Source organism: Perognathus longimembris, chromosome 3, assembly GCF_023159225.1.
Source record: "Perognathus longimembris pacificus isolate PPM17 chromosome 3, ASM2315922v1, whole genome shotgun sequence".
NCBI classification, from domain to species: Eukaryota; Metazoa; Chordata; class Mammalia; order Rodentia; family Heteromyidae; genus Perognathus; species Perognathus longimembris.
In genome coordinates, this window is record NC_063163.1 from 20,779,282 (window position 1) to 20,803,867 (window position 24,586).

General features: G+C 39.0%; 1 protein-coding gene across 1 annotated transcript; it reads left to right on the top strand.

Annotated features, from left to right (window-relative positions):
- The first annotated feature begins 1,342 nt into the window (after positions 1 to 1,342).
- Positions 1,343 to 22,915, top strand: Ednrb (endothelin receptor type B). Its single transcript, XM_048341203.1, has 7 exons — positions 1,343 to 1,958; positions 16,244 to 16,356; positions 16,494 to 16,698; positions 18,652 to 18,801; positions 19,120 to 19,253; positions 19,801 to 19,909; positions 22,339 to 22,915. The coding sequence occupies exons 1-7, from the start codon at positions 1,473 to 1,475 to the stop codon at positions 22,471 to 22,473; spliced, it is 1,332 nt and encodes a 443-aa protein (XP_048197160.1). The 5' UTR covers positions 1,343 to 1,472; the 3' UTR covers positions 22,474 to 22,915.
- Positions 22,916 to 24,586: the final 1,671 nt, after the last annotated feature.

A 24,586-nucleotide genomic window follows, 5' to 3' on the forward strand; every position in this document is an offset into this window, starting at 1 on the left:
TCTTCTTCCTTCCCCTCTGTCTCCCCACGCCTCCATCTTGTACAGGCTGGCAGTTTGCTTCCCACTCCCCAATAAACTCTTCTCTGCCTGAACCATGTGGCAAGTTTCCTTTCCAGCAAACCTTACAGTTACCGTGTCAGCAAAGAAGTCTCAGTCAACCTTCAAAGTCTAGTTTAATACACAGATCTGCTCTTGTCTGCAGTTCCCAGAGCGTCATGGGGGTGCGTTAGGCTCTTCGTTAGAACTTAGGACAAACAGCCTCCTGGGACACTCTCGACTCTGGCCCAGGACTGCCCTCTCCAGCGGGCAGCTGGGGCTGATGCTGTCCAGGCATCGCCCAAGGGGAAAGGTTGCGGCTCGGTCGGAAAGCCCAGGAGGAGTCTGGCGGTGATTGATGGCAAGGGAGGAATGAATAAAAGTCCTTGTCTGAGCGACCGGCGAAGGCTACGCGGTGGGGCATTCTCACGGCGTGTCATGGGAGCCAGACCCGCGCGTTCTGCTCTGCTCTGAGCCGGCTGGAACTGAGCAGAGAACCGCGCGCCCCCCAAAGTGTCCCCCCCGTCCCGGGAAGGTCCGGGGCTGGTGTCAGCGGTGCCCGGTGCATCTGATCTGCGAGGTAACCATTCTGCCTAGGTATTGAATTACAACCAGTGTGTGCATTTAGCTCTAGGGCTTCCGCTTGGTTTACAAGTTTGGGGAATTAATATACATATAAGTAAAAGTAATATGCAAATAAGTAAGGGCGTATTAAAATATAAGTAGGGCTTATTAAAATGCGATCATGGTGAAGGGGAGGATCCTTCCACTAGGAATCGGAACAGACGCTTCCAAGCTGAGGTTAACGTTGTCCCTAAAGGGGCTAAGTTGAGAAATTTCAGCTTTTCCCATCTCCAGTGCCCTCCGGGGTGAGCCGGGGAACCACTTCAGCTAGCCAGAGAGAAGCGCCTTTCATCCATCGGGAGGAGTCTTGAGTTCAGACGGTGGGTGTCTAGCTTTCCTTACAGAGAAGAAATGCCTTGATCCCAGGGTCCCCAGAACTTTTAGCTGAAACACACTCGTCTCCCTCCTGGTATAGAGAAGTCCTCGGAGCTTTGCTTGGATATCCCTTCTAGAACACTCAGCCCCACGGCAAGTAATTTCGCCCAAGAGAGGCATAAGGGAAGAAAAGCCCAGCCAAAGGGGTGCTGGAGATGGAAGGCGCGCCGGCGGGTGTCGCCTGCCAAAGTTTCCTATTGGCGCGCAAACTTCAGTTACTTTTGCCGGCCGGGGCGGCGGCGGCGCAGCAGAGCCCGGCGGGCGCTCGCTAGCTCGGGCTCGCAGGGGCGTGGCCGGGGCGCGGAGCGGCGTCCTGTGCATTTGCAGGGGCGTGGCTGGGGTCCTGAGCAGTGTGCTGTCTTCATTCCCCAGCGGGGCTCCGGACTGTCAACAGCACCGCGGCCACCGGAAGCTCGCTGAAGCAAGCAAGCATCGGCATGCAGCCGCCCTCAAGCCTGGGCGGATGCGCCCTCATGGCGCTGGTTCTTGTCTGTGGCATGGTGGGGGTCTGGGGAGAAGAGAGTGGACCCCTGCCTGCCGGAGCCACAAACTCATTTCAGGGGACCGACAAGATAATGATGCCACCCACGAAGACCTCCTGGATAAATGATTCCAACTCCAGTCTGCCATGGTCGCCAGCACCTGCGGAGGTGTCTAAAGGAGGGGGCAAGGCTGTAGCCCCACCACGATCCTTACCCCCTCCTCCATGCCATGGTAACATCGAGATCAAGGAGACTTTCAAATACATCAACACCGTAGTGTCCTGCCTCGTGTTCGTGCTGGGCATCATTGGAAACTCCACGCTGTTGAGAATCATCTATAAGAACAAGTGCATGAGGAATGGCCCCAATATCCTGATCGCCAGCCTGGCTCTGGGGGACCTGCTACACATCATCATCGACATCCCCATCAATGTCTATAAGGTAAAACTGACATGCTGACCAGCTTAGGGGAGGGGCCAACTAGAAGTGGGAGGGAGACAGCTTTTATAGGGAGCTTCCTAAAGATTATTTCCTAAAAACCCACTGACTGTTGGAACAGAATGCTCTTCTGATTGTTCATTTAACAGCCTTCTGCCAAGCCTAGGACAAGTGTAGCATTCTGACTAGCAGCATCTCACTGGCAGCTTTTTTTTCTTTAGAAATCAAGATCTTTCTGGGCCTCCTCACACCTGCTGAATTAGAAATTCTGGGCAGGATCATAGCAATTTGCATGTAAAAGACCTGCTCTGTGTGATTATTCTGAATTGTAAAATCTGGGCAACCTTAGTCTTGAAGTCCTGCTCTCTGGGTACATCTTCTGTCTTCAAAAGTGTGGGCCATGGCTCACCAGCATTGCTGTGGCTGAAAATGTTAGGAGTACAAGTCTATTCCATATTTTTTGAATTAGCATCTGCATCTTAAGATACCTAAGTGATTCACATATACGCCTGGTGATGTTAATACTTTGAGAAGCACGGTCTGGACGGCCTTTGAAAGTAGGCCATGGGAATAAGTTTTTAAGAAACAAATAGCCTGGAAGTAAAAGGCCCCCAGACTAGTGATTCAATATAGTTTGACGGCAACAGTGGTGTTACTTACTCTTCATTGCATGTCTGCCATGGTCCAGTCATTGGGTTAGGCTAGATGTCTTTTTTGCTTCTTCCAACAACCTCATTTTACAAGATATGAATAGAATGTTCATGATCTCACAGTGAATATCAGAAGTAGAGGTGGTAGGCCCAAAGCTGTCAGCTTCCAAGTGCAAACCATATGTTTGCTCATCATTGATTATTTTATGAACAGAAGCAAGGAGGTGTCACAGCCTGTAATACATTCAATCATAAACAGTACTGTGTGATTTGCATAGGTATCAAAGGCTTGAAGACTCAGGCAGGACATTAACATTCATAGTTTTCTCCAGGTTGCCCTGGAACTGTGGCTTCAATCCCAATACCTCTTGAGTCTCACTTTCCTCAACTCTCCAATAAGATTACTAGTGTGTACCTCCTAGGAATTTGTGATGTGAAGACAAACATCCTGAGTGAAAGACCTGAAAATATTTAAAGAGTGATGCAAATATTTAAAACTGCTCCTCCACCATCAGCAACAATAGAAAGTCCCACACAAGTGTTAGGAAATGAGAATGTACCTTATGCCTTTGCAAAGGTCAGCCCTGACCTTTGTGCAAGGGCAAGCGGGCAGTGAGGGAGGGAGGTGTTTTGACCTCTGTAGCAGGAGTGGTTACAGCAGGGAAGACTTGTACATGTCCCTTCCTGAATCTCTGGAAATCCTAATCCCAACAGCCACTGTTTAAGGGAATTCCAGACATTTCTCAGGCTTACTGATGAGATTCAGATTAAGATACAGGCTCTGAAGGGAAACACTACTCCCAGAACTGCATAAGTTGAGAGTGTGTAATAATTTCCCAAACTTAGGATAACCTTTATTTCTGACGAACTCTGTGGATTTGCTTAGAGGAATGTGAGCTGAAAATGAGCCCTGTATGTGCAGTTTCGGGGGCTTGACACAATTCCATGCAAGTTCTGTTTAGGGAGTCATGGCTTCATGAAGCAGCCAGAGGCTAAGGTCCTGTGTGTCAGGGTAAGGTGAGGACTTTCATTGGTGTTGTATCTCCAGACCAGATGTAAATTAGATCTCCCAGAATGATCACACTTTCTGTCTGCATTTTTTTCATTTCAGATTCTTTTATTATTTCCCTAGAATCACCCTTTTTCCTGAAACCATCCATTCTGTTCAACCTATCTTAAACAGACTAAATTAAACTAAAAAATCATTACAAGTATAGCTATCTAGTCATCTATATTGCTCAGAAACAAATTCATCTCATAAAAGTAGGTCTCACTGGCAAGACAACACTAATATTGACCTAATATAAACAACACTTCAAATATTCATATGTAAACACACTGGAAACATGTTTACCCTTAACCTCAGCACATACATGGCTGAGCCTACATTGAACAACATAAAATAGAGGGCTGGCTCAAGAGGCCCCCCTCAAAAATTGATGGAAAAGAAAATTTAATTATATACACAGTGAAAATTTAAAATTACAGAGGAATATGTACATATATACAACATTGAATATTATGTGAATGCATAAATATACAATTTGATAGGTAAATAATAAACAAAAATGCCATTCAAATATGTATGTGCTTGTATTTGAAGAAGAATGGCAATTTATATTTGGAATGTTGTGTTCAGCTTTTATCATTATAGATATGGTCACAAATAACATTTTTATGTACAGGTTGATGCACATGTTATAACTATGTTGAGAGGGCAAATTTCTCAGACTAGAATGATTACTAAGTTAGTATGTACATTTGTAATTTTGATACATTGATATTTTGTACTTCAAAATTCTCATACTCAGTCCTGATTACTACTTGATATAACTTTTCCATATCTATCTACAAATATTAATATTTCTCTAATATGTCTGAGTTATGTAGGCCCAATATTCACATGATCCAAAAATCCAATGTTTAAGTATCTGAGGTTAAAATGAATTTTTCTTTACTTACAAGCTACTTACTATGCCCTTTGTGACATGCTACAATGAATGGAGTTGCATGAGAAGCTGTTACCTTACTACTAATTGGTGGTAACAGTTATCAGAGCTGTGTGAAGGACACGTGGCTATAATCCTAACTATTAGGAAGGCAGAGATCAGGAGGACCTTGGTTTGAGGCCAGCCCAGGTAAAACATTAGCAAAATCCCATATCAACCAATAAACTGTCTGTGATCCCAGTTAGGTGGTAATTTAGGTAAGAGGAGTGCCATCTAAACTGGCCCTAGGGAAAAAAATAAGAGATTAAAATATATATTATTATTATATAAAAGTATTGTATTATATAATAATGTGATAATATACTATATAAAATTATATTATTATGTATAATATATATATTTTTTCAAACTCAATGTGCTTACCCAGAAGGCAGTATTTAAAAATTATATTGATTCAATTACCCATATAAATGCAGCACAAAGAGGTATTTGAAAAATAATCTGCATATCAATGGATAAGGCACCTTCTCAAGAACCATATTAACCAGCCTGGTGAAGATCCAGCTGTTGTCAGGTGTTCCTTGGTGGTGGAGAGGTCAAAATTAGCCAGGTGACCCAGGTATGCTTTGAAATGGTTTGCTATTAAGACTTGGGAAGCAATGAGGCTGCCTTCCAAGTTCTGGAAGACAAAATTGCTGATCTTTAACGTTTAACTAGTCAAGATGGAGTAGGCAGAGGGATTGAAATGCTGGCGTGTCAAAGTGTGGACTTGCTTCACTGAACCCTCAAATGAGTTTTGAACAAAGTGACCTTTGCAAAGAATCAGATGCCTTTTTGGTTGTGATAATCAGAGTAATCTTCCTGAACCACTTCACATTTCTTACAAGCATAATTAGTTGTAGTACCTCATAGGACTTTGTAGAATGAACTAATTTTATTATTAAATATAAAAACTGATGATATATCTTCAAATTTAATTGTTGAAGTTATACTTTTCCTATCAGTAAACTGAAGCATATGTACCTATAATAAGGCAACCCATGAAAGTACCAAAAATTAATACTGTATTTTCTTTGCCAGTACTAGGGCTTGAACTCAGGGCCTGTGCACTCTATCTGAGCTTTTGTGCTCAAGGATAGTGCTCTACCTCTTGAGCCACAGCTCCACTTCTGGCTTTTTTGGCAGTTTGTTGGAGATAAAAGAGTTTCTCAGGCTTTCCTGACTAAGCTGGCTTTAAATCACAATCCTAAGATCTCAGCCTCTTGAATAGCTAGGATCACAGGTGTGAGAGCCACTGGTGCCCAACATTAACACTGTTCTTATTGCCTAAGGTATCAACTGAGATGTTTCTGCAATTATTTAGCAACATGCAAATGTACTTTAGTGGTGGAAGCATTTTATTCCAACCATGGAACCAACAATACCTTTGAAATCAGTTTATTTAAAGCAAAACATTTGAAAGAGCACCAAGTAAGCACCTATAAGCTACTATGTTGGATCAAGTGCTAACAAAGAGTATAACCCTGCCCGATTTGGGGTCAATTCACAGTACTCAGCATGAATCTAGCACAGTTCCTTCAACAGACTAGCCAGCACTTGCAGATAAAAGATGCTCTCTTAGATAAGACATAAGATCAGTGGACTTTTTACAGTAGCATTTTATAAATGTTCAACTGAATAAGAAGTAGGAAAGCTTGATAATGCTTTCTGTTTGCTTGTGTTGGTCAAATAACCAAATCTACAATCGAATTCAAATAACCCAGACACTCCAAACGTCACTTCCCCAGTAGATTGCTTCACAAGTTGGCTATAGATTCCTGTAACAAAATGGTTTGCAAACATTAGACCTTAGGCACTGAAAGGTTCTCTAGGTCAGCTCTGTTTACCTTTGACCTGACACTTGGTCATTCCATAAATTCAAGCCTCTAAAACTGTCAAGGCAATGTTTCTTTCAATATTGCTTATCATCCAAAGGCTTTACATTTTCTCTCTGCTCATTTAAAGAGAGTTGTTCAAGACTGAAGTTATTTCTGTAGTTGTACAACACGATCACGACCCTGTTGTCCCGAGGCCAAGGGAGCCATAGTCTCCATTTCACAAACATATCCGGCCATATAAGGTTAGCTTTGTGTGGCTGATATGCTATAGTTGATTATTTTTAGAGAAACATGTCAAATGCTAATAAATGATTAAGTACTTTAAAGGGTGTTGACAGAAAGCCTGGGCTGAAATAAGATTTGCAATGTAATTTATGATGTGAAAGTCTCTTTCAGAGCTTTGCAAAGTCAAGTCAAGGTTGGTTATGTTTGAGAAACAGATAGCTCAGTGTGGTATATGGGTATATAGTGGCCAAAACTTACCTAAATTTAGACTTCTTTTATTCCCAGTATTTTCATATTAGAACTATTTCTCTCTCTCTTTCTCCTTCACCTTCTTCCTCTCCTTCCCTTTCCCTCTCTCTCTCCCTCCCCCTCCCTTTCCCTCCCTCTCCCCTTTTCTTCTTCCCTCTCCCTCCCACTCCCTCTCCTCCTCCCCTCTCCTCTCTCTCTCCCTCTCTGTAGACTCTCTGGTAAAAATATAACATAATAAGAAAATAAATAACCAAAAGTATTGGTTAGAAAGGAGGAAGATGAATAGTGAGCATGGGGAGGTGGAGATAAAGACCATTCTTGAATCAGAAATTTATAAGCAAAATCAATCAAAACATTTCTCAGACAAGTCTATATCTAAGAGGTTCTAAGCCATACTCTTATCTCCTGACTTCCCTCCTCTTATCTCCCTTTTTTTCGTTTCAGTTTTATTGTAGTTTCCAGAAAGAAGAAAGACTGACCTTGGGATGCTTATACTATACACTCTCCTCAGTGTCCCCAAATAATATTAAATATTAGATTCCATAAACATCAGATGTCTTTCAGCAGTAGCTTCTTGATGTCCTATGAAATACTAGGCCAATAGAACGAGGTGTAAGCAGTAAGGAAATGACTAAATGTTTGAGTTCTTTTCAATTTGTTCTGAGCCCAATATCCCAGGGCTGCTCTTCTCCCATACCCTCCTGTGTTCACAAGATCTTAGAAGATTCACATAAATGAACCCAACAGCTGTACATTCTCTTACTTGGATCTATTCAAAATGGTGTCCATGAAAGTTTACAAGCACAAACTACTGCTACATTTTTCAGTTTATTCCTCTTCATAGGAGAGTAGCTATCCATTGCTTTACTGACCTGTTCCAGACTTAGAAATACATTTCAACGTGTTTCTTTCAGGGAAATATACTTGAGATGAACTACAGTATCTCCTAGGAAATGATTTTAAAATATTTTTTTCTATCTCTGGTTTTCCTAAAGATTTTGTCTTAAGAATTTTAACCGATACTCAGAGAAGCATTGCACAGTTTCAGGAAGTTAATGAGCATCTTCCTAGGCCAGTAGAGTGCCTTATGCGTGTGTGTTTGTGTGTGTGTGTGTGTGTGTGTGTGTGTTTGTGTGTGTGTGTGTGTATTAGGGCTTGAACTCAGGGCTTAGGAAATGTCCCCTAGCTTAGTGGGGTTTTTTTGTTTTTGTTTGTTTGTTGTTGTTTTTTTTCCATTCAGGCTGGTGCTCTACCACTTGGGGCACAGCTCTACTTCCAGCCTTTTCTTGGAAGAAATTAAAGAAAAAAATCATAAGAACTTTTCTGCCAGGCTGGCAGCCTCCTCAGTAGCTAGGAATATAGACATAAGCACGCCACTGACTCCTGGCAACAATTTCTTTTTTGTTGGTGGTGGTGGTAGTGGTTGTGGGCCTTGAACTCAAGGCCTGATCACTGTCCCTAAGTTCTTTGGCTCAAGGCTAGCACTAAACTACTTTGATCCACATTTCTATTTCTAGTTTTATGGTAGGTAAATGGAGATCTCATGGACTTTCCTACCTGGGCTGGCTTCAAACTGAGATCCTCAGACTTCAGCCTTCTGAGGAGCTAGGATTACAGGTGTGATGCACCTGTTTCTTGGGTGTTCATTTATGATTCCTCGGGCCTTTATTTTACACAACTCCAGGAGTCACTGTGCACATTGTGACCCATCTAACTGGGCTTCTGGAGGAAGCATTGGCATTATTTCTGGCCCACATATTTGTACCCTTCATAGTCTAATCTTTAAGCATTAAGTACATTTTGACTAGTGCACAGTAGAACTTATCATTTATATTTACCCTTGAAGTATGGGTACTCTGTAAGCAGTTAGCTGGCAGCTTCCTTGGACTTCTATGTAGAAATAAGGAAAGTGTGCTGTCATGCAAATCTCTGAATGAGGGTGTCCTATCTTATTAAAACACTAGTTTAAACACAGAAAAAAAAATTATCTGCTACAGGAAACCAAGATAAAAACAAAGCACATCCTTTCACAAAGTTATGGACACATCCACTCCATTAGTTTGTTTCTTTGATTCTTATTATAAAAACACTTCAGCCATGCCACTTATTGAAAGAAATGCTCACAATTTATCATGAGACAGAGCAGAATTTCTTCCTTAATATGTTGTTTTAACATAGTTTTCTGCCACTTGCACAATTTAACAAGAGTCTAATGAGTGGCCACAGTGTACCACACTGTGTTAGGCATTAAATTGATGTAAACTATTTTAAAAACAAGTAAACAGTTAAGGCTCAGTATATAATCTCAATTTTGAAAATGAAATAAAGAAGAAAATGGAATGTAATGGTTGACATGTATGGTTAATGAGGTGAATGGACATTTATTTACTAGTGCAAGATGATTAACTTTGGCATTTCCTGACTTTATGGGGTTTGATTCCTTTCAACATTAGCTGGGTATTAGCAGGGTATTTCCCCTCCCCCCATTTAATTTCTCAAGAACATAGTCTTTAATTAAAAAGAACAGTGAAAAATGTAAATCTCCCAGTGGGAGAGGTTTTACACTTTCCTACTAATAGAAATTTTCCTATTCATGCTATTTTTCCTTTTAGAATTTTTAAAAAAGTGTATCATATAAAATAATTTAACATAAAAGTGACTTAAATGGGTCCAATTTCCTTTTTTCTTTCATCTTACAAAACTGTAGCCATTCTAGAATAGCCTTACTATCAGTATGGTCATGTCTTCTTGCAGACTAGTGTTGGTTAGTTTTTAACATCCAAAAGAAATGTGCTAGGAAGTAATATAAATCTCCAGTGGAAATCAGCCAGAACAAACAGAAGCCTTCATCTTGTGGAGTAAACACCAAATGCTAATAGGACCTAACAGTGTCAATGGCTATTCTGAGAAATAAGACCCAAGATAGGTAAACAAGTGCCATTACAGCCTTATTGTTGGTAAATATTAGGTAACATATATTCAAACTTAAGTTTAAACAAGACCTGTGAATTTAATTCATGTGGAAAGGCTACAGGTTCATTCAGAAGTCTAACATCCTTTTTGTGATCAGAGATTAGCTTTCTTAAACTTTCTTTCTTTTCTTTTTTTCCTTCTTTTTTTTTTTTTTAGTACTGGAGATAGACCCCAGAGCCTTGCACACGCTAAGTACATATGTAACACCTCCACCCCATACTGATGTTTCTGACACGATTGATTTGTCTTCAATATTCAGACTATTTCCTTGAGTTATCTAACAGATTGGGTAAAATCCAAAGGAAAAGAATAAAAATGGAAAACAAGACATATGCCATTGCTAGATTTTAAGTTAAATTGGCTTCCTCTTAACAACAAAGTGAATTCTTTTTTCTGTTGAGGGGAAAGATAGCTTGTTGGATTTGGAGTCTGAGATGCTGGAGATTATTATTTTTGCTAGAAAGGTAAAAGAATAAATTTCCAATGGTCATAGAAATGTTTAAAATCGCCAAATATTAAAGACAGCTTCTTGGTGCAGAGTGATTTCCTTATAGAATGTTACCGCTTTTCCACATCCAAGACTTTATTTCCTATTAAATAAGAACTTGATGTCTGCATTTTATACAAGCTCTAGGCACTAACTTGTCCCATATGTGTGCTGCCAGAGGCTGTCTAAGGACATTGGTGATCTTCAGTAGCAGACTTGGTTTCTGTCTGTAGAAAAGCTTCTAGCCAGAGTGAGGCAGAGGTTGAGCTTTTTACAGGAGGGCTACAGAAGAGGCTGCCACAGCTAGCCTTCTCATTAGAAAACAATAGAAGCCACAAAACATACTCTTCCCACATCTTCTCCAGTCTCTCAGAACCAGTAGCATCCAGATTTGAATGGAAAGCCTGAGGTTAATGTTCTCTTTCATTTAGTTCCTTGCCTTTCAAAATCATAGATTCCACACTTGTAATCTCTCAGTTATGATTAGGCTCATTACCATTCCTGTGTTGAACATTGTCACAAGTTTCAGTTTATCTTTATCTATCTGCTGGGTTTCAGGCCTCCTGGTGCTGTGAAAAGCAATGATCCAATTTTTAGGTTGAGCCAAAAGCAACAGCAGTCACAAAAGGAAGCCCAAGTTCAGTGTGACGTTCATTTTCATTAGCCAGACTGCTATCCCTCCACTGGCCAGAATGTTTATTCACCTTCATTCTTCTACCAGCTGTACCTATTTGGAAATATTTTGAGACAAAAATATTTTTCAAAAATATTCAAATGTTTGGACATTGTATGGATTTAAAAAAATTGCTAGATACATTGGTCCAAGTTTCTCTGCAAAAACAGAACCAAGAGAATAAATAAGTGAATGGATAGTTAGAAAGATTAAGGAAGGATAGATAGACAGATGACAGACAGATAGGGTGCTGGTGGCTCACACCTGCAATCCTAACTACTCAGGAAATAGAACAGAGAATTATGGCTCAAAACTAGCTCAAGCAGAAATGCCCAGAAACTACTTCGAAATAACCAGCAAAAAGCAATATATTGGCTGAAGATACTATTCCATAGTCAGAGGAGAATTGGCATGAGAACTTTCATCAGCTAAAATATCCAAAGTGATCCATTCCTTACCTTGTGCTCATAGAGTCTTTACTTCACCTGGGACAAGAAGATTCTGTTGAATGTATACCAAAAACCATCTCTCTGACTCCAGGGTAAATATTTATAACTCTTCAATCTTACATCACATATGTCATATATCTTAGTGGGGAATATAGGCATGTGCCACCTCTCAGTTCTTAAGAACAGTTTTAGTGAACTGGTCGAATGTTTCATTTCTTGGAGCTGGTGGTGGCTGGAAAAAAATATGAACAGATAACCAGTAGATAAGTCTTCTCTATTCTCCAGCTATCCAGATGTTTACCTGTCTATGAAATTCCTTCAAAGCTCCCATAAGCAAACAAGTATCCTACCAGAACACATAGGATGCTTAATAAATTATTTAAATTGACCTCTGTGTCTTGGGTCCCAGTTTCCTGGATTACATCAAACCGGAAGTCTGTAACCACTGTGGTTTGACCTTTCACTTGACGTTTTATTTCTTAGATTTGTTGGTAAAGACCTTTAAAGATTTATACTAGGAGTAGTGTAAACTCTAAGTGTCCCAAATATTGACTCCTACACACACTGACCAAAAAGAAAGGAAATGGCTATTTCTTCAATCAAGTTAGTCCTCAGAAGCCTTCAGATTGGCTTTCCCTTACACAGAATTTAGCAGAAAATGATCATCTGAATAACTAGTTGGCTGTGTTTGTATTGATAAGCTCAGTACAATTCATGGCCATAGGGTGAGAGCAAAGCTCAAGCTTCTGTATGGAAGAGTTAAAGAAGTGGACAGATAACCAGTCAACAAGTTCTCTAGTGTGGGAGTACATGCTTAAATGCTCACCCTTATTCAGTATTTACTCTAGAGGTTCTTTCATTATATTTTACAGGAGCCCTGAAAAAGTTACTGGTAAAACCAAGGGATTATTAGTATGCTCATTAACCATGAGAGGTTCGGATGACATAGCCTGTGACTGATGCTTTTCTGCTCTAGAGAAATCAAGATCATATAATGAGTCAAGAAATGAATAATTTAAATGGAATCATAGTGGTTAGTTTCCAGGGAAATGACAAAAAATGTAACTAGGGATGAATAATTGTGTTAATAATGATGCAACTGCAATCATATATAGTCTTAGCTATTGGTCTTTAGAAGCAATTGCTTTGAAGAAAATTTAAGTTGTGATCACACTGCTTGTCCACTGATTCTTTGGTTGCTTTGTAGTCAGACTCTAGTTGGTCAAGCTTGACTTGGGTGTGATGTATTCGCGGATTAATCTTTGCAAGTTTAACAGTCGGTTGGGTATCTGGAAGATCACAAGATAGGCTCCACTTTACACCAAGTTACTCCTCAGTCCCTTGTTTTTATTCTTCTAGAACTTGAGGACTTGGTCTTTAGCCTTAAAGTGATGAGGAAGATTGTTTGTGGGAACTATACGTTACTGGGGGAAAAAACTCCTGAACAAAGTTTGGACCTCATTTCCAAACTACCAGTAACTGAGGTTTCTCTTCCTAGAGTCAATTCTCCCTCTGGTGGGAGGTACCTGGAATTGTCTCCATACAACATATGAATGGAGCCTGCTCCTCCATTCCCCTCTTAGCCAAAGCAAAGGACAAGCAACCCCCCAATCCCATATCAAACTGATTTCTATCATGGTTCTTTGAAAAGTGTCATCCAGCACTCTGCCTTTCTGGCAGATTGTGTTCTCCCCAAAGCATATAATCCCCAGGTGATGCCTAAGACAGTATGGTTCTTCTGTTATCACTTTGAATAGATGCATAACTAGAAATTATTCCTTTCAAAGCAATTTTTATTGCACACTCTGAGAGAGTGTCCCAAGACAAATAAGACTCTGGAAATTTCAGTGACTCTAAAAGTAGTCACACTGTCCAAGGCACAAACCCATTCTTGGCAATCCTGGCTACTAAATCCCAAAACGTGGATGCCTGATTTGAACTAAATGCCAAACACTAATGCTGAAAGTCGAGAAAGTTATCTATGGAAAATGAGGGAAATGAGTCCTCAAATCCACCTTCCCCCGGCAAGCATGACTGTGGACTATAGAAAGGAAAAGTTCACAGAAAAGGGAGACCGGAAGCCAACTGGTACTTTCACAAGTTGATTTTAAAAAATCAAAGATTTGGAGACTTTTTGACACCAGTAGGCATCTGCTAGGCCTCTGAGTGATGTTCATTCCTATGAAGCATCTTGTCAAGGCTGTATTTCATTTCTCTGCAACCAAGATGGTAAGTTTTAGGAATGGGAAGGGAGAAAACATGCTCACTGTCTGGTCAACTTGACCAGAGGAAAGAAAGAATGTATTCAGTTTTATAGCTTGAACTAGGGAGGGACACTGGGACAAGCTTCAGACAAGAAAAACATTTCATTAATTTATCTGTGAAAGCTCGGTTACAAGGGCATCACATGGTCCTAGCCTACCACCAGTTCTTACCAATGCTTACGTCTTGACATACATCCTGTTCTGTACTGAGCATCCAGACTGACTTTTTTTTTAACAATGATAAACAATTCCATGCCCTTTTCCCACTCAGAATTTGCAATAAATTTCCTTTAAAAAGAAAGAAAGAAAAGATTCACATTACATCTACAACTCCATCTCCTCTACATTTGCTGGGCTATTAAGTTTCTGCCTCGAAGCCTTCTTGCTGTCTCTGCAGTTCATCAGGCTTGTGTTGCAGATGCATTTTATATGGTGTACTTTCTTGTTTTTGTCAAGTTTCTATTCAAATGGTTTATCTACAGAGTTATCTGGTTGAGAAGGCTATCAAAAAAGGACCTCTTGTAATCTTTTTGCACAAGTACTTAATAATAATTTTTAAAAAATGCACCAAATCTTACCATCACCATCTTGAGAGGATTGTTTCTGTTTGGCAACATATCTAATAGTGGTGGCTTTATATATGTCTCCTAACTGGACTGTAAGCTCTGTGAGAGCAGGGTGGTTTACATGTTCAATAGTTGTTCATTTACCTTTTCATGCATTCTATATAGAGAATGGTCCTTGACAAGTTTGAATACTCAATGTTTATTGAACCAACTAACAAATCAGAGTTAAGAATTTGATTCAATTGATTAATCCAGAAGTCATAAGATTGTTGCATTTGGTTAATACAATATGTGATGATGTTTTTAAAATCTGAATTAGCCAGTAGCCTTTATAAATTGTCAAATGTCACATAAAAATTCCAACTTCTGGTTTGGTTCCTTCTGAAAAATCAAGAGACATAGACAGATAGATAGATAGATATTATATATGCACACACATATACACATACTTACATTATATATGTATATATATGTACATACATATATATATATATATGGTGTTTCTCACTTGATGTCTCTTGGCAGATGCTCCTTTCAAATGGGGATTAATTGTTCCAGACCTATCACTCCTCATTCTCTTCCTGAAACCAATGACTTGATTATAGCTGTCTCTCTTCACTGCTCTGTTAACTTGACCTCACTCTGTAGGCTAGGGTCCTATCTTAAACACATATATCATAAGACTGCCAACATTGTTGCCATATATCTGTGTAATTTTTCACATGTAGTCTAGAAATGAAACTGTATTCGTAATGAGACACATATGTTAGCCTAGTTAAAGGTCAGACATGCCCAATTATGCTTCAAAATTGTTTTCACTTTGGATGATATTTTTAAAATAATTTTTAAACCCAAGTATTTGAAATATTTTTGTGTGCTTGATGCCTCAAAAGCATTATATCCATATGTTTACCTCAAGTGATTCATCTATCATCATTCATTGGTGACAATTTTTTTTGTCCAAATAAAAGAAAATAACCACATTTAATGATGAGTTGTGTCAATGGTGTATACTCAGATAAAGAAAAATCACAGGTACTTAATACCAAGAATAGATCCATTTACTGATGCCCAAGAATAAGTCCTTTCACTGATGCATAGGTAGGTAGGTAGGTAAAAGAGGCATGTATATTTCTTAAGCATTTATTTTCTTTGTGTCAGACTTTATCCTAGGTAATAAAAAAAACTGATACTCTGTCTAGAGAGGGAGATAGTAAAAAAAATAAGCTACCAAATATGTGTTCTATGCAGTAGGAAGCGCATTCAAAATTATCCCTCAAAACTGCCATAAAAAAAAATAGAAATTGGGTGGGGCACTAGTGTACCATGCCTGTAATACTAGCTATTCAGGAGACTGAGATCTGAGGACTGAGGTTCAAAGACAACCTGGACAGGAAAGTCAGTAAGATTCATCTTTAATCACCAAAAAGCCAGAAATGGAGCTATAGCTCAGGTGGTAGAGCCTTGAGCAAAAAAGCTCAGGGACAGCACCCTGACCCTGAGTCCTAGCACTGGCCCTAGAACTAGCATACACACAAAAAAAGAAGTAGGAAAAGGTCAAGGAATAATCTAGTCTCATATTTATCATCTATTTTAAATTAGTCTACATTTTGGTTTGGCTATGATCTGAATTGTGAGACTATATGATAGTGTGTAGGTTCCCACTATGCCCAGAGGAAACCCATCTAAGCTACTTATTGTATAGTATGATGAATTCTTATAAAGTGTCTATGTCCTTATGATTCCCCATATTTTCTCTTGGTGTACATATTAAACACAAAGGAGTTGTCTATGAGAGTATAAACCAGAATTCATCATCTTATTCTACATATTATTACTCTGTAAAGAATGTGTTATTGTAGTGAAGCCATTGAGAGGGGGCCTGTGTAAGGCTCTCTAACAGAGTATCATGTGTCCTCCATGCAGCTCCTTGCGAAGGACTGGCCATTTGGAGTTGAGATGTGTAAGCTGGTGCCTTTCATACAGAAGGCCTCTGTGGGAATCACTGTGCTGAGTCTATGTGCTCTAAGCATTGACAGGTAAGAATTTGTTTTTAAGCTACAAAGACCCTAAGCCTGATACGACTGCTGCTACTGTTTGTTGAGGAAGTAAACTATGTAAATTCAGTAAAACCAAGCTCTAACAGCTTGGAAAACAGTTCTATTTTCATCTTCAGATACCGAGCTGTTGCATCATGGAGTCGTATTAAAGGAATTGGTGTTCCAAAATGGACAGCAGTAGAAATTGCTTTAATTTGGGTGGCCTCCATAGTTCTGGCTGTCCCCGAAGCTATAGCTTTTGACATGATTAGCATGGACTACGAAGGAAAACGTCTACATATTTGTATGCTGCATCCTGTTCAGCAAACAGGCTTCATGCAGGTAAATTTTCCTTTTGTTTTCTTTCTTTTTATGATATTGCTTTATGAAATTTAACTAACTTTCTCTAGGCCCTCTTGTTTAGGAAGTTGTTGCTTTATGACTATCACTGGCAGAAATTAAGAGTGTAGATCCCATAACCATGACTAATGACCCAAGTTGTAAAAATCAGGATCAGGTACCTCTCTAAGACCCCTCCTTCCTCTCCAACCTTGCTTTTTTTTAATTTAATTTTTATTGTTAGGGTGGTGTACAGAGGGGTTACAGTCACATATGTAAGGTAGTGAGTACATTTCTTGTCAAACCTGTTTCCTCCCCTCTCTGCCCCGACCCCTCTGGATCTTACAAAGATTAACCAAGTTCACATGAGAACTGATGTAGAATTATAACTTTCCTACCCAAAGCCCACTCAGGATTCTTTTTTTTTTTTTTTGGCCAGTCCTGGGCCTTGGCCTCAGGGCTTGAGCACCATCCCTGGCCACTTCCCGCTCAAGGCTAGCACTCTGCCACCTGAGCCACAGCGCCCCTTCTGGCCGTTTTCCATATATGTGGTGCTGGGGAATCGAACCGAGAGCTTCATGTGTAGGAGGCAAGCACGCTTGCCACTAAGCCATATTCCCAGCCCCAGCACTCAGGATTCTTTACTGCTACATACTCAGTGTTAAATAGCTCAACAATCATGAAAGGCAAGAATGGCTCAAAGCCAGGAGTCACCTGGTATGAGTGGATTCTGCAGGCAAGCTTGACTATGTATTTGTCTGACAGGAAAAGGATAACTACCTTGGTAATTTTTTTTGAATCTTGGCCATTTATTAAAGAATGAGTGAGGTGCTGCTGACTCATGCCTATAATCCTAGCTACTCAGAAGGCTGAGATATTAGGATTATGGCTCAAGTCCAGCACAGGCAGGAAAGACTGTGTGACACTCTTATCTCTAATTAACTACCAAAAAAGCCAAAAGTGGAGCTGTTGTTTAAGTGGTAGAGCACTAGCCCTGAGAAGAAAAGCTGAGTGATAGCACCCAGATCCAGAATTCAAGCCCTCAGACCAGTACAAGAAAAAATTACATTTAATCAGGAAATAAGAAAAGAACAATGACACTAGACTCCAAACAACAATCCTAAATATGAAAGGATATTTTCAACAGAATATATGAAAAGAAGTTAATGCAAAAGTGGCTGGTCTATCACCAAGGATTATTTTCTATTATTTATAAAATGACTAACTTTTGTGAACTGAGTTTATCACAGTAAGAGAATAATGAAAGAGATTAACATGAACTTGAAAATGGGATTGTTGCTTTACAAGTAAAAAGACAAAGTGTGCCCCATAGGCATAGATACAGATGAAGCAACATTTTTTTAAAACAGTGGAAGAATAGAAAAAGAATAAGAGAAAAGGCATGGCTCATGAATAGTTTGATTTTTTAATTGGACTTGGATTAATATACTACTGATCTTAATGGTTAATAAACCTTTTCATAACTAACCACAAAACACACTTAATAAAAAGTGAAAACTTCATTTAAGCATTAGAATATCTGTACATTTCAGATAAGATATTTAGCACAAATAATCCCCTAAGAATAGCCTGCTTATGTAAAGTAGAAATATTGAATAAATTTTGTCCAATATATATGGCATAGTTATGCTGTACTGTCCCAGAAAACTGACACATATTGGGAAAGTTTGTTTCATATAATGTGTCTATTTAATTATCTGTTCATAGATATAGGCTGAAAAGTTCTAAATAATAGTTACAAAATAAATCCATGTTAGAAGCAAATTCCTCCTTGATATTCTTTCTAAAGTTTAACATTTTGTATAGCATGGTTCAAGTGGTAGAGCATTTGCCTAACATAAGAAAGGACCTGAGTTCAATTCCAAATACCAGTAAAAAAAAAAATGTCATATATATAGTTTGGGTATTAACCACAAAACTCTCTCTTCTCCCTAGTTTTACAAGAAAGCTAAGGACTGGTGGCTATTCAGTTTCTATTTCTGCTTGCCTTTGGCTATCACTGCATTTTTTTATACCCTGATGACATGTGAAATGTTGAGAAAGAAGAGTGGCATGCAAATTGCCTTAAATGATCACCTAAAGCAGGTAAGAAGATGCAAGATGAGTGGCTCAAGGCTGTAATTACAATGCTTATAAAATTATGACAATAACAAAGTTAAATTACATACCAAAGCATGCTTCCATTTTCTTACTCCAGGTTTGTCTAATTGGAGATAGTCTATACAACCCAAAAAGATGAACCCCAAGTTATTTTAGTTCTAATTCACATTTACTCTACACTTGAAAGTTCAGTATACTGAGTCTTTACAAATGTCACTGGATTTTGTAAATAATATTAAGTATTGTGTTTGCTTTGAATATAAAGAAATCATTATTAATTACATGATTGTGGTTTTCTTTCAGAGACGAGAAGTAGCCAAGACAGTGTTTTGCCTAGTCCTGGTATTTGCTCTCTGTTGGCTTCCCCTTCACCTGAGCAGGATTTTGAAGCTCACACTTTATGATCAGAATGATCCCAACAGATGTGAACTTTTGAGGTAAGAGAGGTACAATCGAAATCATCTGGTAATTAGATGCCATTCAGAAGTATTTTTATCGATCCTTCCTAGGCAGGGAGAGAGTGCCACTTTTCCAATCCTTGGGGAACAATTAAAACTTCCAATTTTGCTTTTCACTCCTGTGCCATAGGAGAAATAATGAGGCCTAAGAGAACCCTGGAAACACAGAGGCAGAGTTGTCACAGAGATTTGGGAGTGGCAAGATTGAACATCTCCGATCTGATTCTCCCTGGCACTTGTCAATCCTTTCTTTCCAGTCAGCCTCCGCATTTCCAAATGAAATTTTACTTTATGAGGTAGAGTTGGACATGGGAGAGGATGGGGAAGGGCAGTGGAGAAGACAGAGACAGAAGGCCAGAGATACACACAGAGGTCATCATTAAGAGTAACTTAGAAAAAAAAAATCTCAGAATCACTAGCTAATTATTTCCTCCACAAAAGTCTGCAATAGTCCACTCATGGTGGAACAGTTTTTGATAGATGCTTGTTTTTGTTGGTTGCTTATTTGTTTATTTTGGTTCCACAGCTTTTTGTTGGTATTGGACTATATCGGCATCAATATGGCCTCCTTGAATTCCTGCATTAATCCAATTGCTCTGTACTTAGTGAGCAAAAGGTTCAAGAACTGCTTTAAGGTAAGAGAATATTCTTTTTTTTTTTTTTTGCCAGTCCTGGGCTTTGGACTCAGGGCCTGAGCACTGTCCCTGGCTTCTTTTTTTGCTCAAGGCTAGCACTCTGCCACTTGAGCCACAGTGCCACTTCTGGCCATTTTCTGTGTATGTGGTGCTGGGGAATCGAACACAGGGCTTCAAGTATACAAGGCAAGCGCTCTTGCCACTAGGCCATATCCCCAGCCCCAAGAGAATATTCTAAACAGAAGCTTGTTCCTACTATGATGTAAAGTTTAACCTTGAAAATCATGCATGTTTCTAGCTGGAGTGATTCTGCTAATTGCTTAGTGTTCCCTTGTACTACATCATGGATGATTATTTTAAAATATGACTTCCACTTAGAAATCACTACAGTTGATATTTGCCTATCAGTCCTAGCCAGCCACTCCCTACATCTTTTGCCAATTAGTTGTACTTATAAAATTGCTCAGGAAATTAATAAAAATGGTGGAGCACTCTAACTCCTTGGAAGGCCGAGGGAAGAGAATCAAGACTAGCCAAGGAAAAAGTGCCAGACCTATCTAAAAAACAAACTAAAAGCAGAAGGACTGGAAGGGGCTTACACAGCTCTGTGTTTAAGTATCAGTACTGAAACAAAAAGAAAGTGTTGTGACAGACACCACATAAGTAAGATTTAAAAAACTATAAATATGGTTAAAGGCATTGTTCCTCTATATTTGGCAGATGTTGGACTATTCCATCACACATTGTATTAGACCTAAGTTACTACTTTTTTCACATGGACTATAAGAACAATAAAGTCAAAGCACTGGGGCTAGATAGCTCGATGGTACAGCATTTGCACAAGCCCTGGACCTGATCCCCACCATTTGGGCAGAAGTCAGGGAGGAGGGGTAGAAAGCAAAAAGAGACAGAAAATCAAATTAAAAATTTGAATCAGGTTCTACCTGATTTTCTACCTTTTCTGCCTTCTGTGTATAGCAGAGCTGCTGTTCTATGTGTATAATGTCTAATTAGTCTTCATTTGGCTCTTCACTATAACTTCCATTCATATATCCATTTATTCTGTCAACAATCCAACTCAAAATGAACTACACTTTCTCTTTATATGGAAACAAGCCATTGTCTCTCATATTTTATCATTGAAAAGCCAAAGATTTGGTTTCCTGGTTACATACAACAGTCTGTAAAACTTTGCTCATTCATAACTTCCATTTTGTTCGTTTATTTATTTATTTATTTATTGGTGCCAGTCCTGGACCTTGAACTCAGGGCCTGAGCATTGTCTCTGAGCTTTTTTTTTTCTCATGCATAGGATTCTGCCACTTGAGCCACAGCTTCATTTCCAGCTTTTTTGGTGGTTAAAGATAAGACTTTTATAGGCTTTTTTGCACAGGCTGGCTTTGAATCACAATCCTCAGATTTCAGCCTCATGCATAGCTAGAATTAGAGGTGTGATTGCAGGTATAATTACCAGTGCCTGCCCATGACTCAGATTTTTTTTTTTTTTGAGAATTTTTTTTTTTTTTTTTTGCCAGTCCTGGGCCTTGGACTCAGGGCCTGAGCACTGTCCCTGGCTTCTTCTCGCTCAAGGCTAGCACTCTGCCACTTGAGCCACAGCGCCGCTTCTGGCCGTTTTCTGTATATGTGGTGCTGGGGAACCGAACCTAGGGCCTCGTGTATCCGAGGCAGGCACTCTTGCCGCTAGGCTATATCCCCAGCCCCTTGACTCAGATTTTTAAAAAAATAATAACTTCATTGTTATTACTAAGCTATTGTTCAGGGGGATTACCATTTCAAAAGTCAAATAATGATAACTCAGATTTTAAAGAACTTGAAACAACAAACTTTCTATTTTCTCAGATATAGCTTTTCATAAAGTAAATGATGAACAAATTTGGGGATTTTTTTAAACCTTAAAGGAATAAATGAACGAATGCTCTTACATGTTCTTTACTATTTTGTATATTGAAAAGGGCTATGATAATACTATATGGTTGAAAGATATTTATGACACTACCATATAAGATAAAACAAGTTATAGAGTATATATATAATGGTATCCCATTGAAGTAAATTACACATATACTCATACATGGACAAATAGTCATGCATGAGATTATATTTATGTTTACAAAGAAGAAAGTTTTACACTCTACATTTATCACATAATAAGAGCAACCAAGTCACCAAGAGTCAGTACCAACTCTTGGTGAGTCATTTTAATTATACAGGTTTTTATTCCTCTCGGTCTTTTTTAGTGAAAAATGTTATTATATGTCACCAATATTTTTAAGGGGAAACATTAGAGAGCCTGGGAAGAAACGGCCCTAGAACTTCCAATTCTGCCAGAAAGCCAGAGCCCCAGAGTGCAGGAGGAAGGGTGACAGTGTGACAGATGTCAGCATGTGACACATTATTTTGTTTTGTAGTCATGCTTGTGCTGCTGGTGCCAGTCATTTGAAGAAAAACAGTCCTTGGAGGAAAAGCAGTCCTGCTTAAAGTTCAAAGCTCATGATCACGGATATGACAACTTCCGTTCCAGTAATAAGTACAGCTCATCGTGAGAGAGGGAATCTTAATCTCATTTCTCTTTATTTTGGACAGAAGTCATTAAAACACAGATGAATCCATTTCCAAAACAAAGCATAAAGCTGTATGTTCACACAAATCCACGTGGCAATGTAAGAGAGATTGCTTTGACACCTGACATCTAACGAGCTCTTTACAACAAGAAGCAAAGTAGAAAAGTCATGGGAACTGACAAACATCATGAGGAAAGCACTTAAGTTTTTCATTACACTTAACATTCCAGCATAGCTCTTAAGAAGCTCCAAGTGTGTTCATCTGCACTTCCATCTTCAAACTAGCTCACTGAAAATTTCTATTAAAGCGGTTCATTGTTAAACCAAATGAATCAAGATCAAGGAAAATGAGTCACGGTGAAACTGAATTTTTAAGTGAAGTTTCAACTACTTAATTGGATTTTTTTTTAATTAAACAACTTTTTTTGAAAACAAAGAATGTCACAGTCTTGGTCTCCCTGTAATTGGATGCAAAAAGTAAAAGCCAGTTAGCTCGTGGCTTTGAAGGATATTAGCTATTAGAAGCATTTATGATTAGGAAGGAAGTGTCTAAGAGATCAAGATTGCTTTTGAAAAATCATCATACTCTACATTTAGCTAAGATCAAATGTCTCAAAGAGAAAGACAGGTTGGGGTTGCTAATACAACATACTCTTTTGAGATCTTCCAACTACCTACAGTATTTTTCAGTATTGTTAAATAATTCCTTCACTTGTGTAGTTTAAGTTCTATTTGTTCAATCTTGTCTGTAAGTACTTAGTCACATACACTACATGGATATGATAATTAAAAAAAAAAAAAAAACAATGGGCCGGCCCCAGCGTTCGTATTTTTAGGACGGAGAGATGCCAGTGACCCAATAATGGACAGAATGTGAATTGTCTGACACAGCGTCCAGGTATAGCAGAGCCATACTGTGGGCACAGTGGTCTCTAGCAGGTTACAGTTAAACTTCTCTCTTTTAGAATCACACAAATTAGTCAATTTAGCAGTTACTTATAAGGCTAATCAGTAATTTTTGCAGTATTTTTGTAAATAAGCAATAGAGAAGTTCTGAATATAGTGCCTTTTTATCATTTCAAGGCAAAACTGCTGTAGTGGAACCCTTTAGGGAAAGAAAATTTAAAAAGATCTCTTCACTTTGTGCATTTTTGCATACTTTTTTAAGCTCCTCCACGAAGTGCCTTAGGTTGTGGCTCGATGAGAAGTGTGTGAAAGTATGCACCAGAGAAAAGGAAGAGAGAGGAAATGAGGTGGGGTAGGAGGAAACTGTGGGGACAGATTCCCATTCTTCGCCTGCTGTTCGTCATTGCCTGTCACATCCATGCAAAAGGTCCTGGTTCTGTTCCAGCAAAATCCAGTGCAGTGTTCTCAGAGTGACTTCAGGAACGAACAGGGCCCAAGAGCTTTCATTCTGTCTTAAAATATAACCGAATTGAATCCTCTGCCCCCCTTCTGTTTCCTCTTAGTAAGCCAGGCCACATGTTGGAAATCAGCTAGGAATGCTGGTTTCTGCCAAAACTCAGTGAGACCATATACAATAAACCAAAATGCAACCGTGTCACAAAGACACGATAATTAATCCCTGTGCCCCATAGATGCTATTCACAGTCACCCACAGTTCTGGTTTACTCATTTCTTCCCACTTTTATTTCTTCAAATCTTGTCATTGTAGAAGACTTTTCAGACATTCAATTTGAAATTAGCTTTAGGTCACCAGTGTTTTCATAGCATTTGCATTTTTTTTATACCTGTTGAAGTTTAAATCAATTTTATGACCATGTTTTTATGTCCTAATAACCTCATTGACATCCTAATACCCTTTCCTTCCTCCTTCAATGTTGAATCATCTTGCAATCATCTTGCCAATTTTAACCTGTATACATACGGCTTCCATGCACTTCTGATCAAAGTACTTTATATACATATATGAAAATGTCAACAGGAAGTTCATTATTTTGTATAGTGAATATGCACATAAAATGTGGGAAAGGTTTGATTCAAAACTTAAACACATAAACAGGAGCAAGAAATAAATATGCCTTCTTTGAATAATTAAAACCAAAATGAAAGGTGCTACTAATTTGGTATTTTT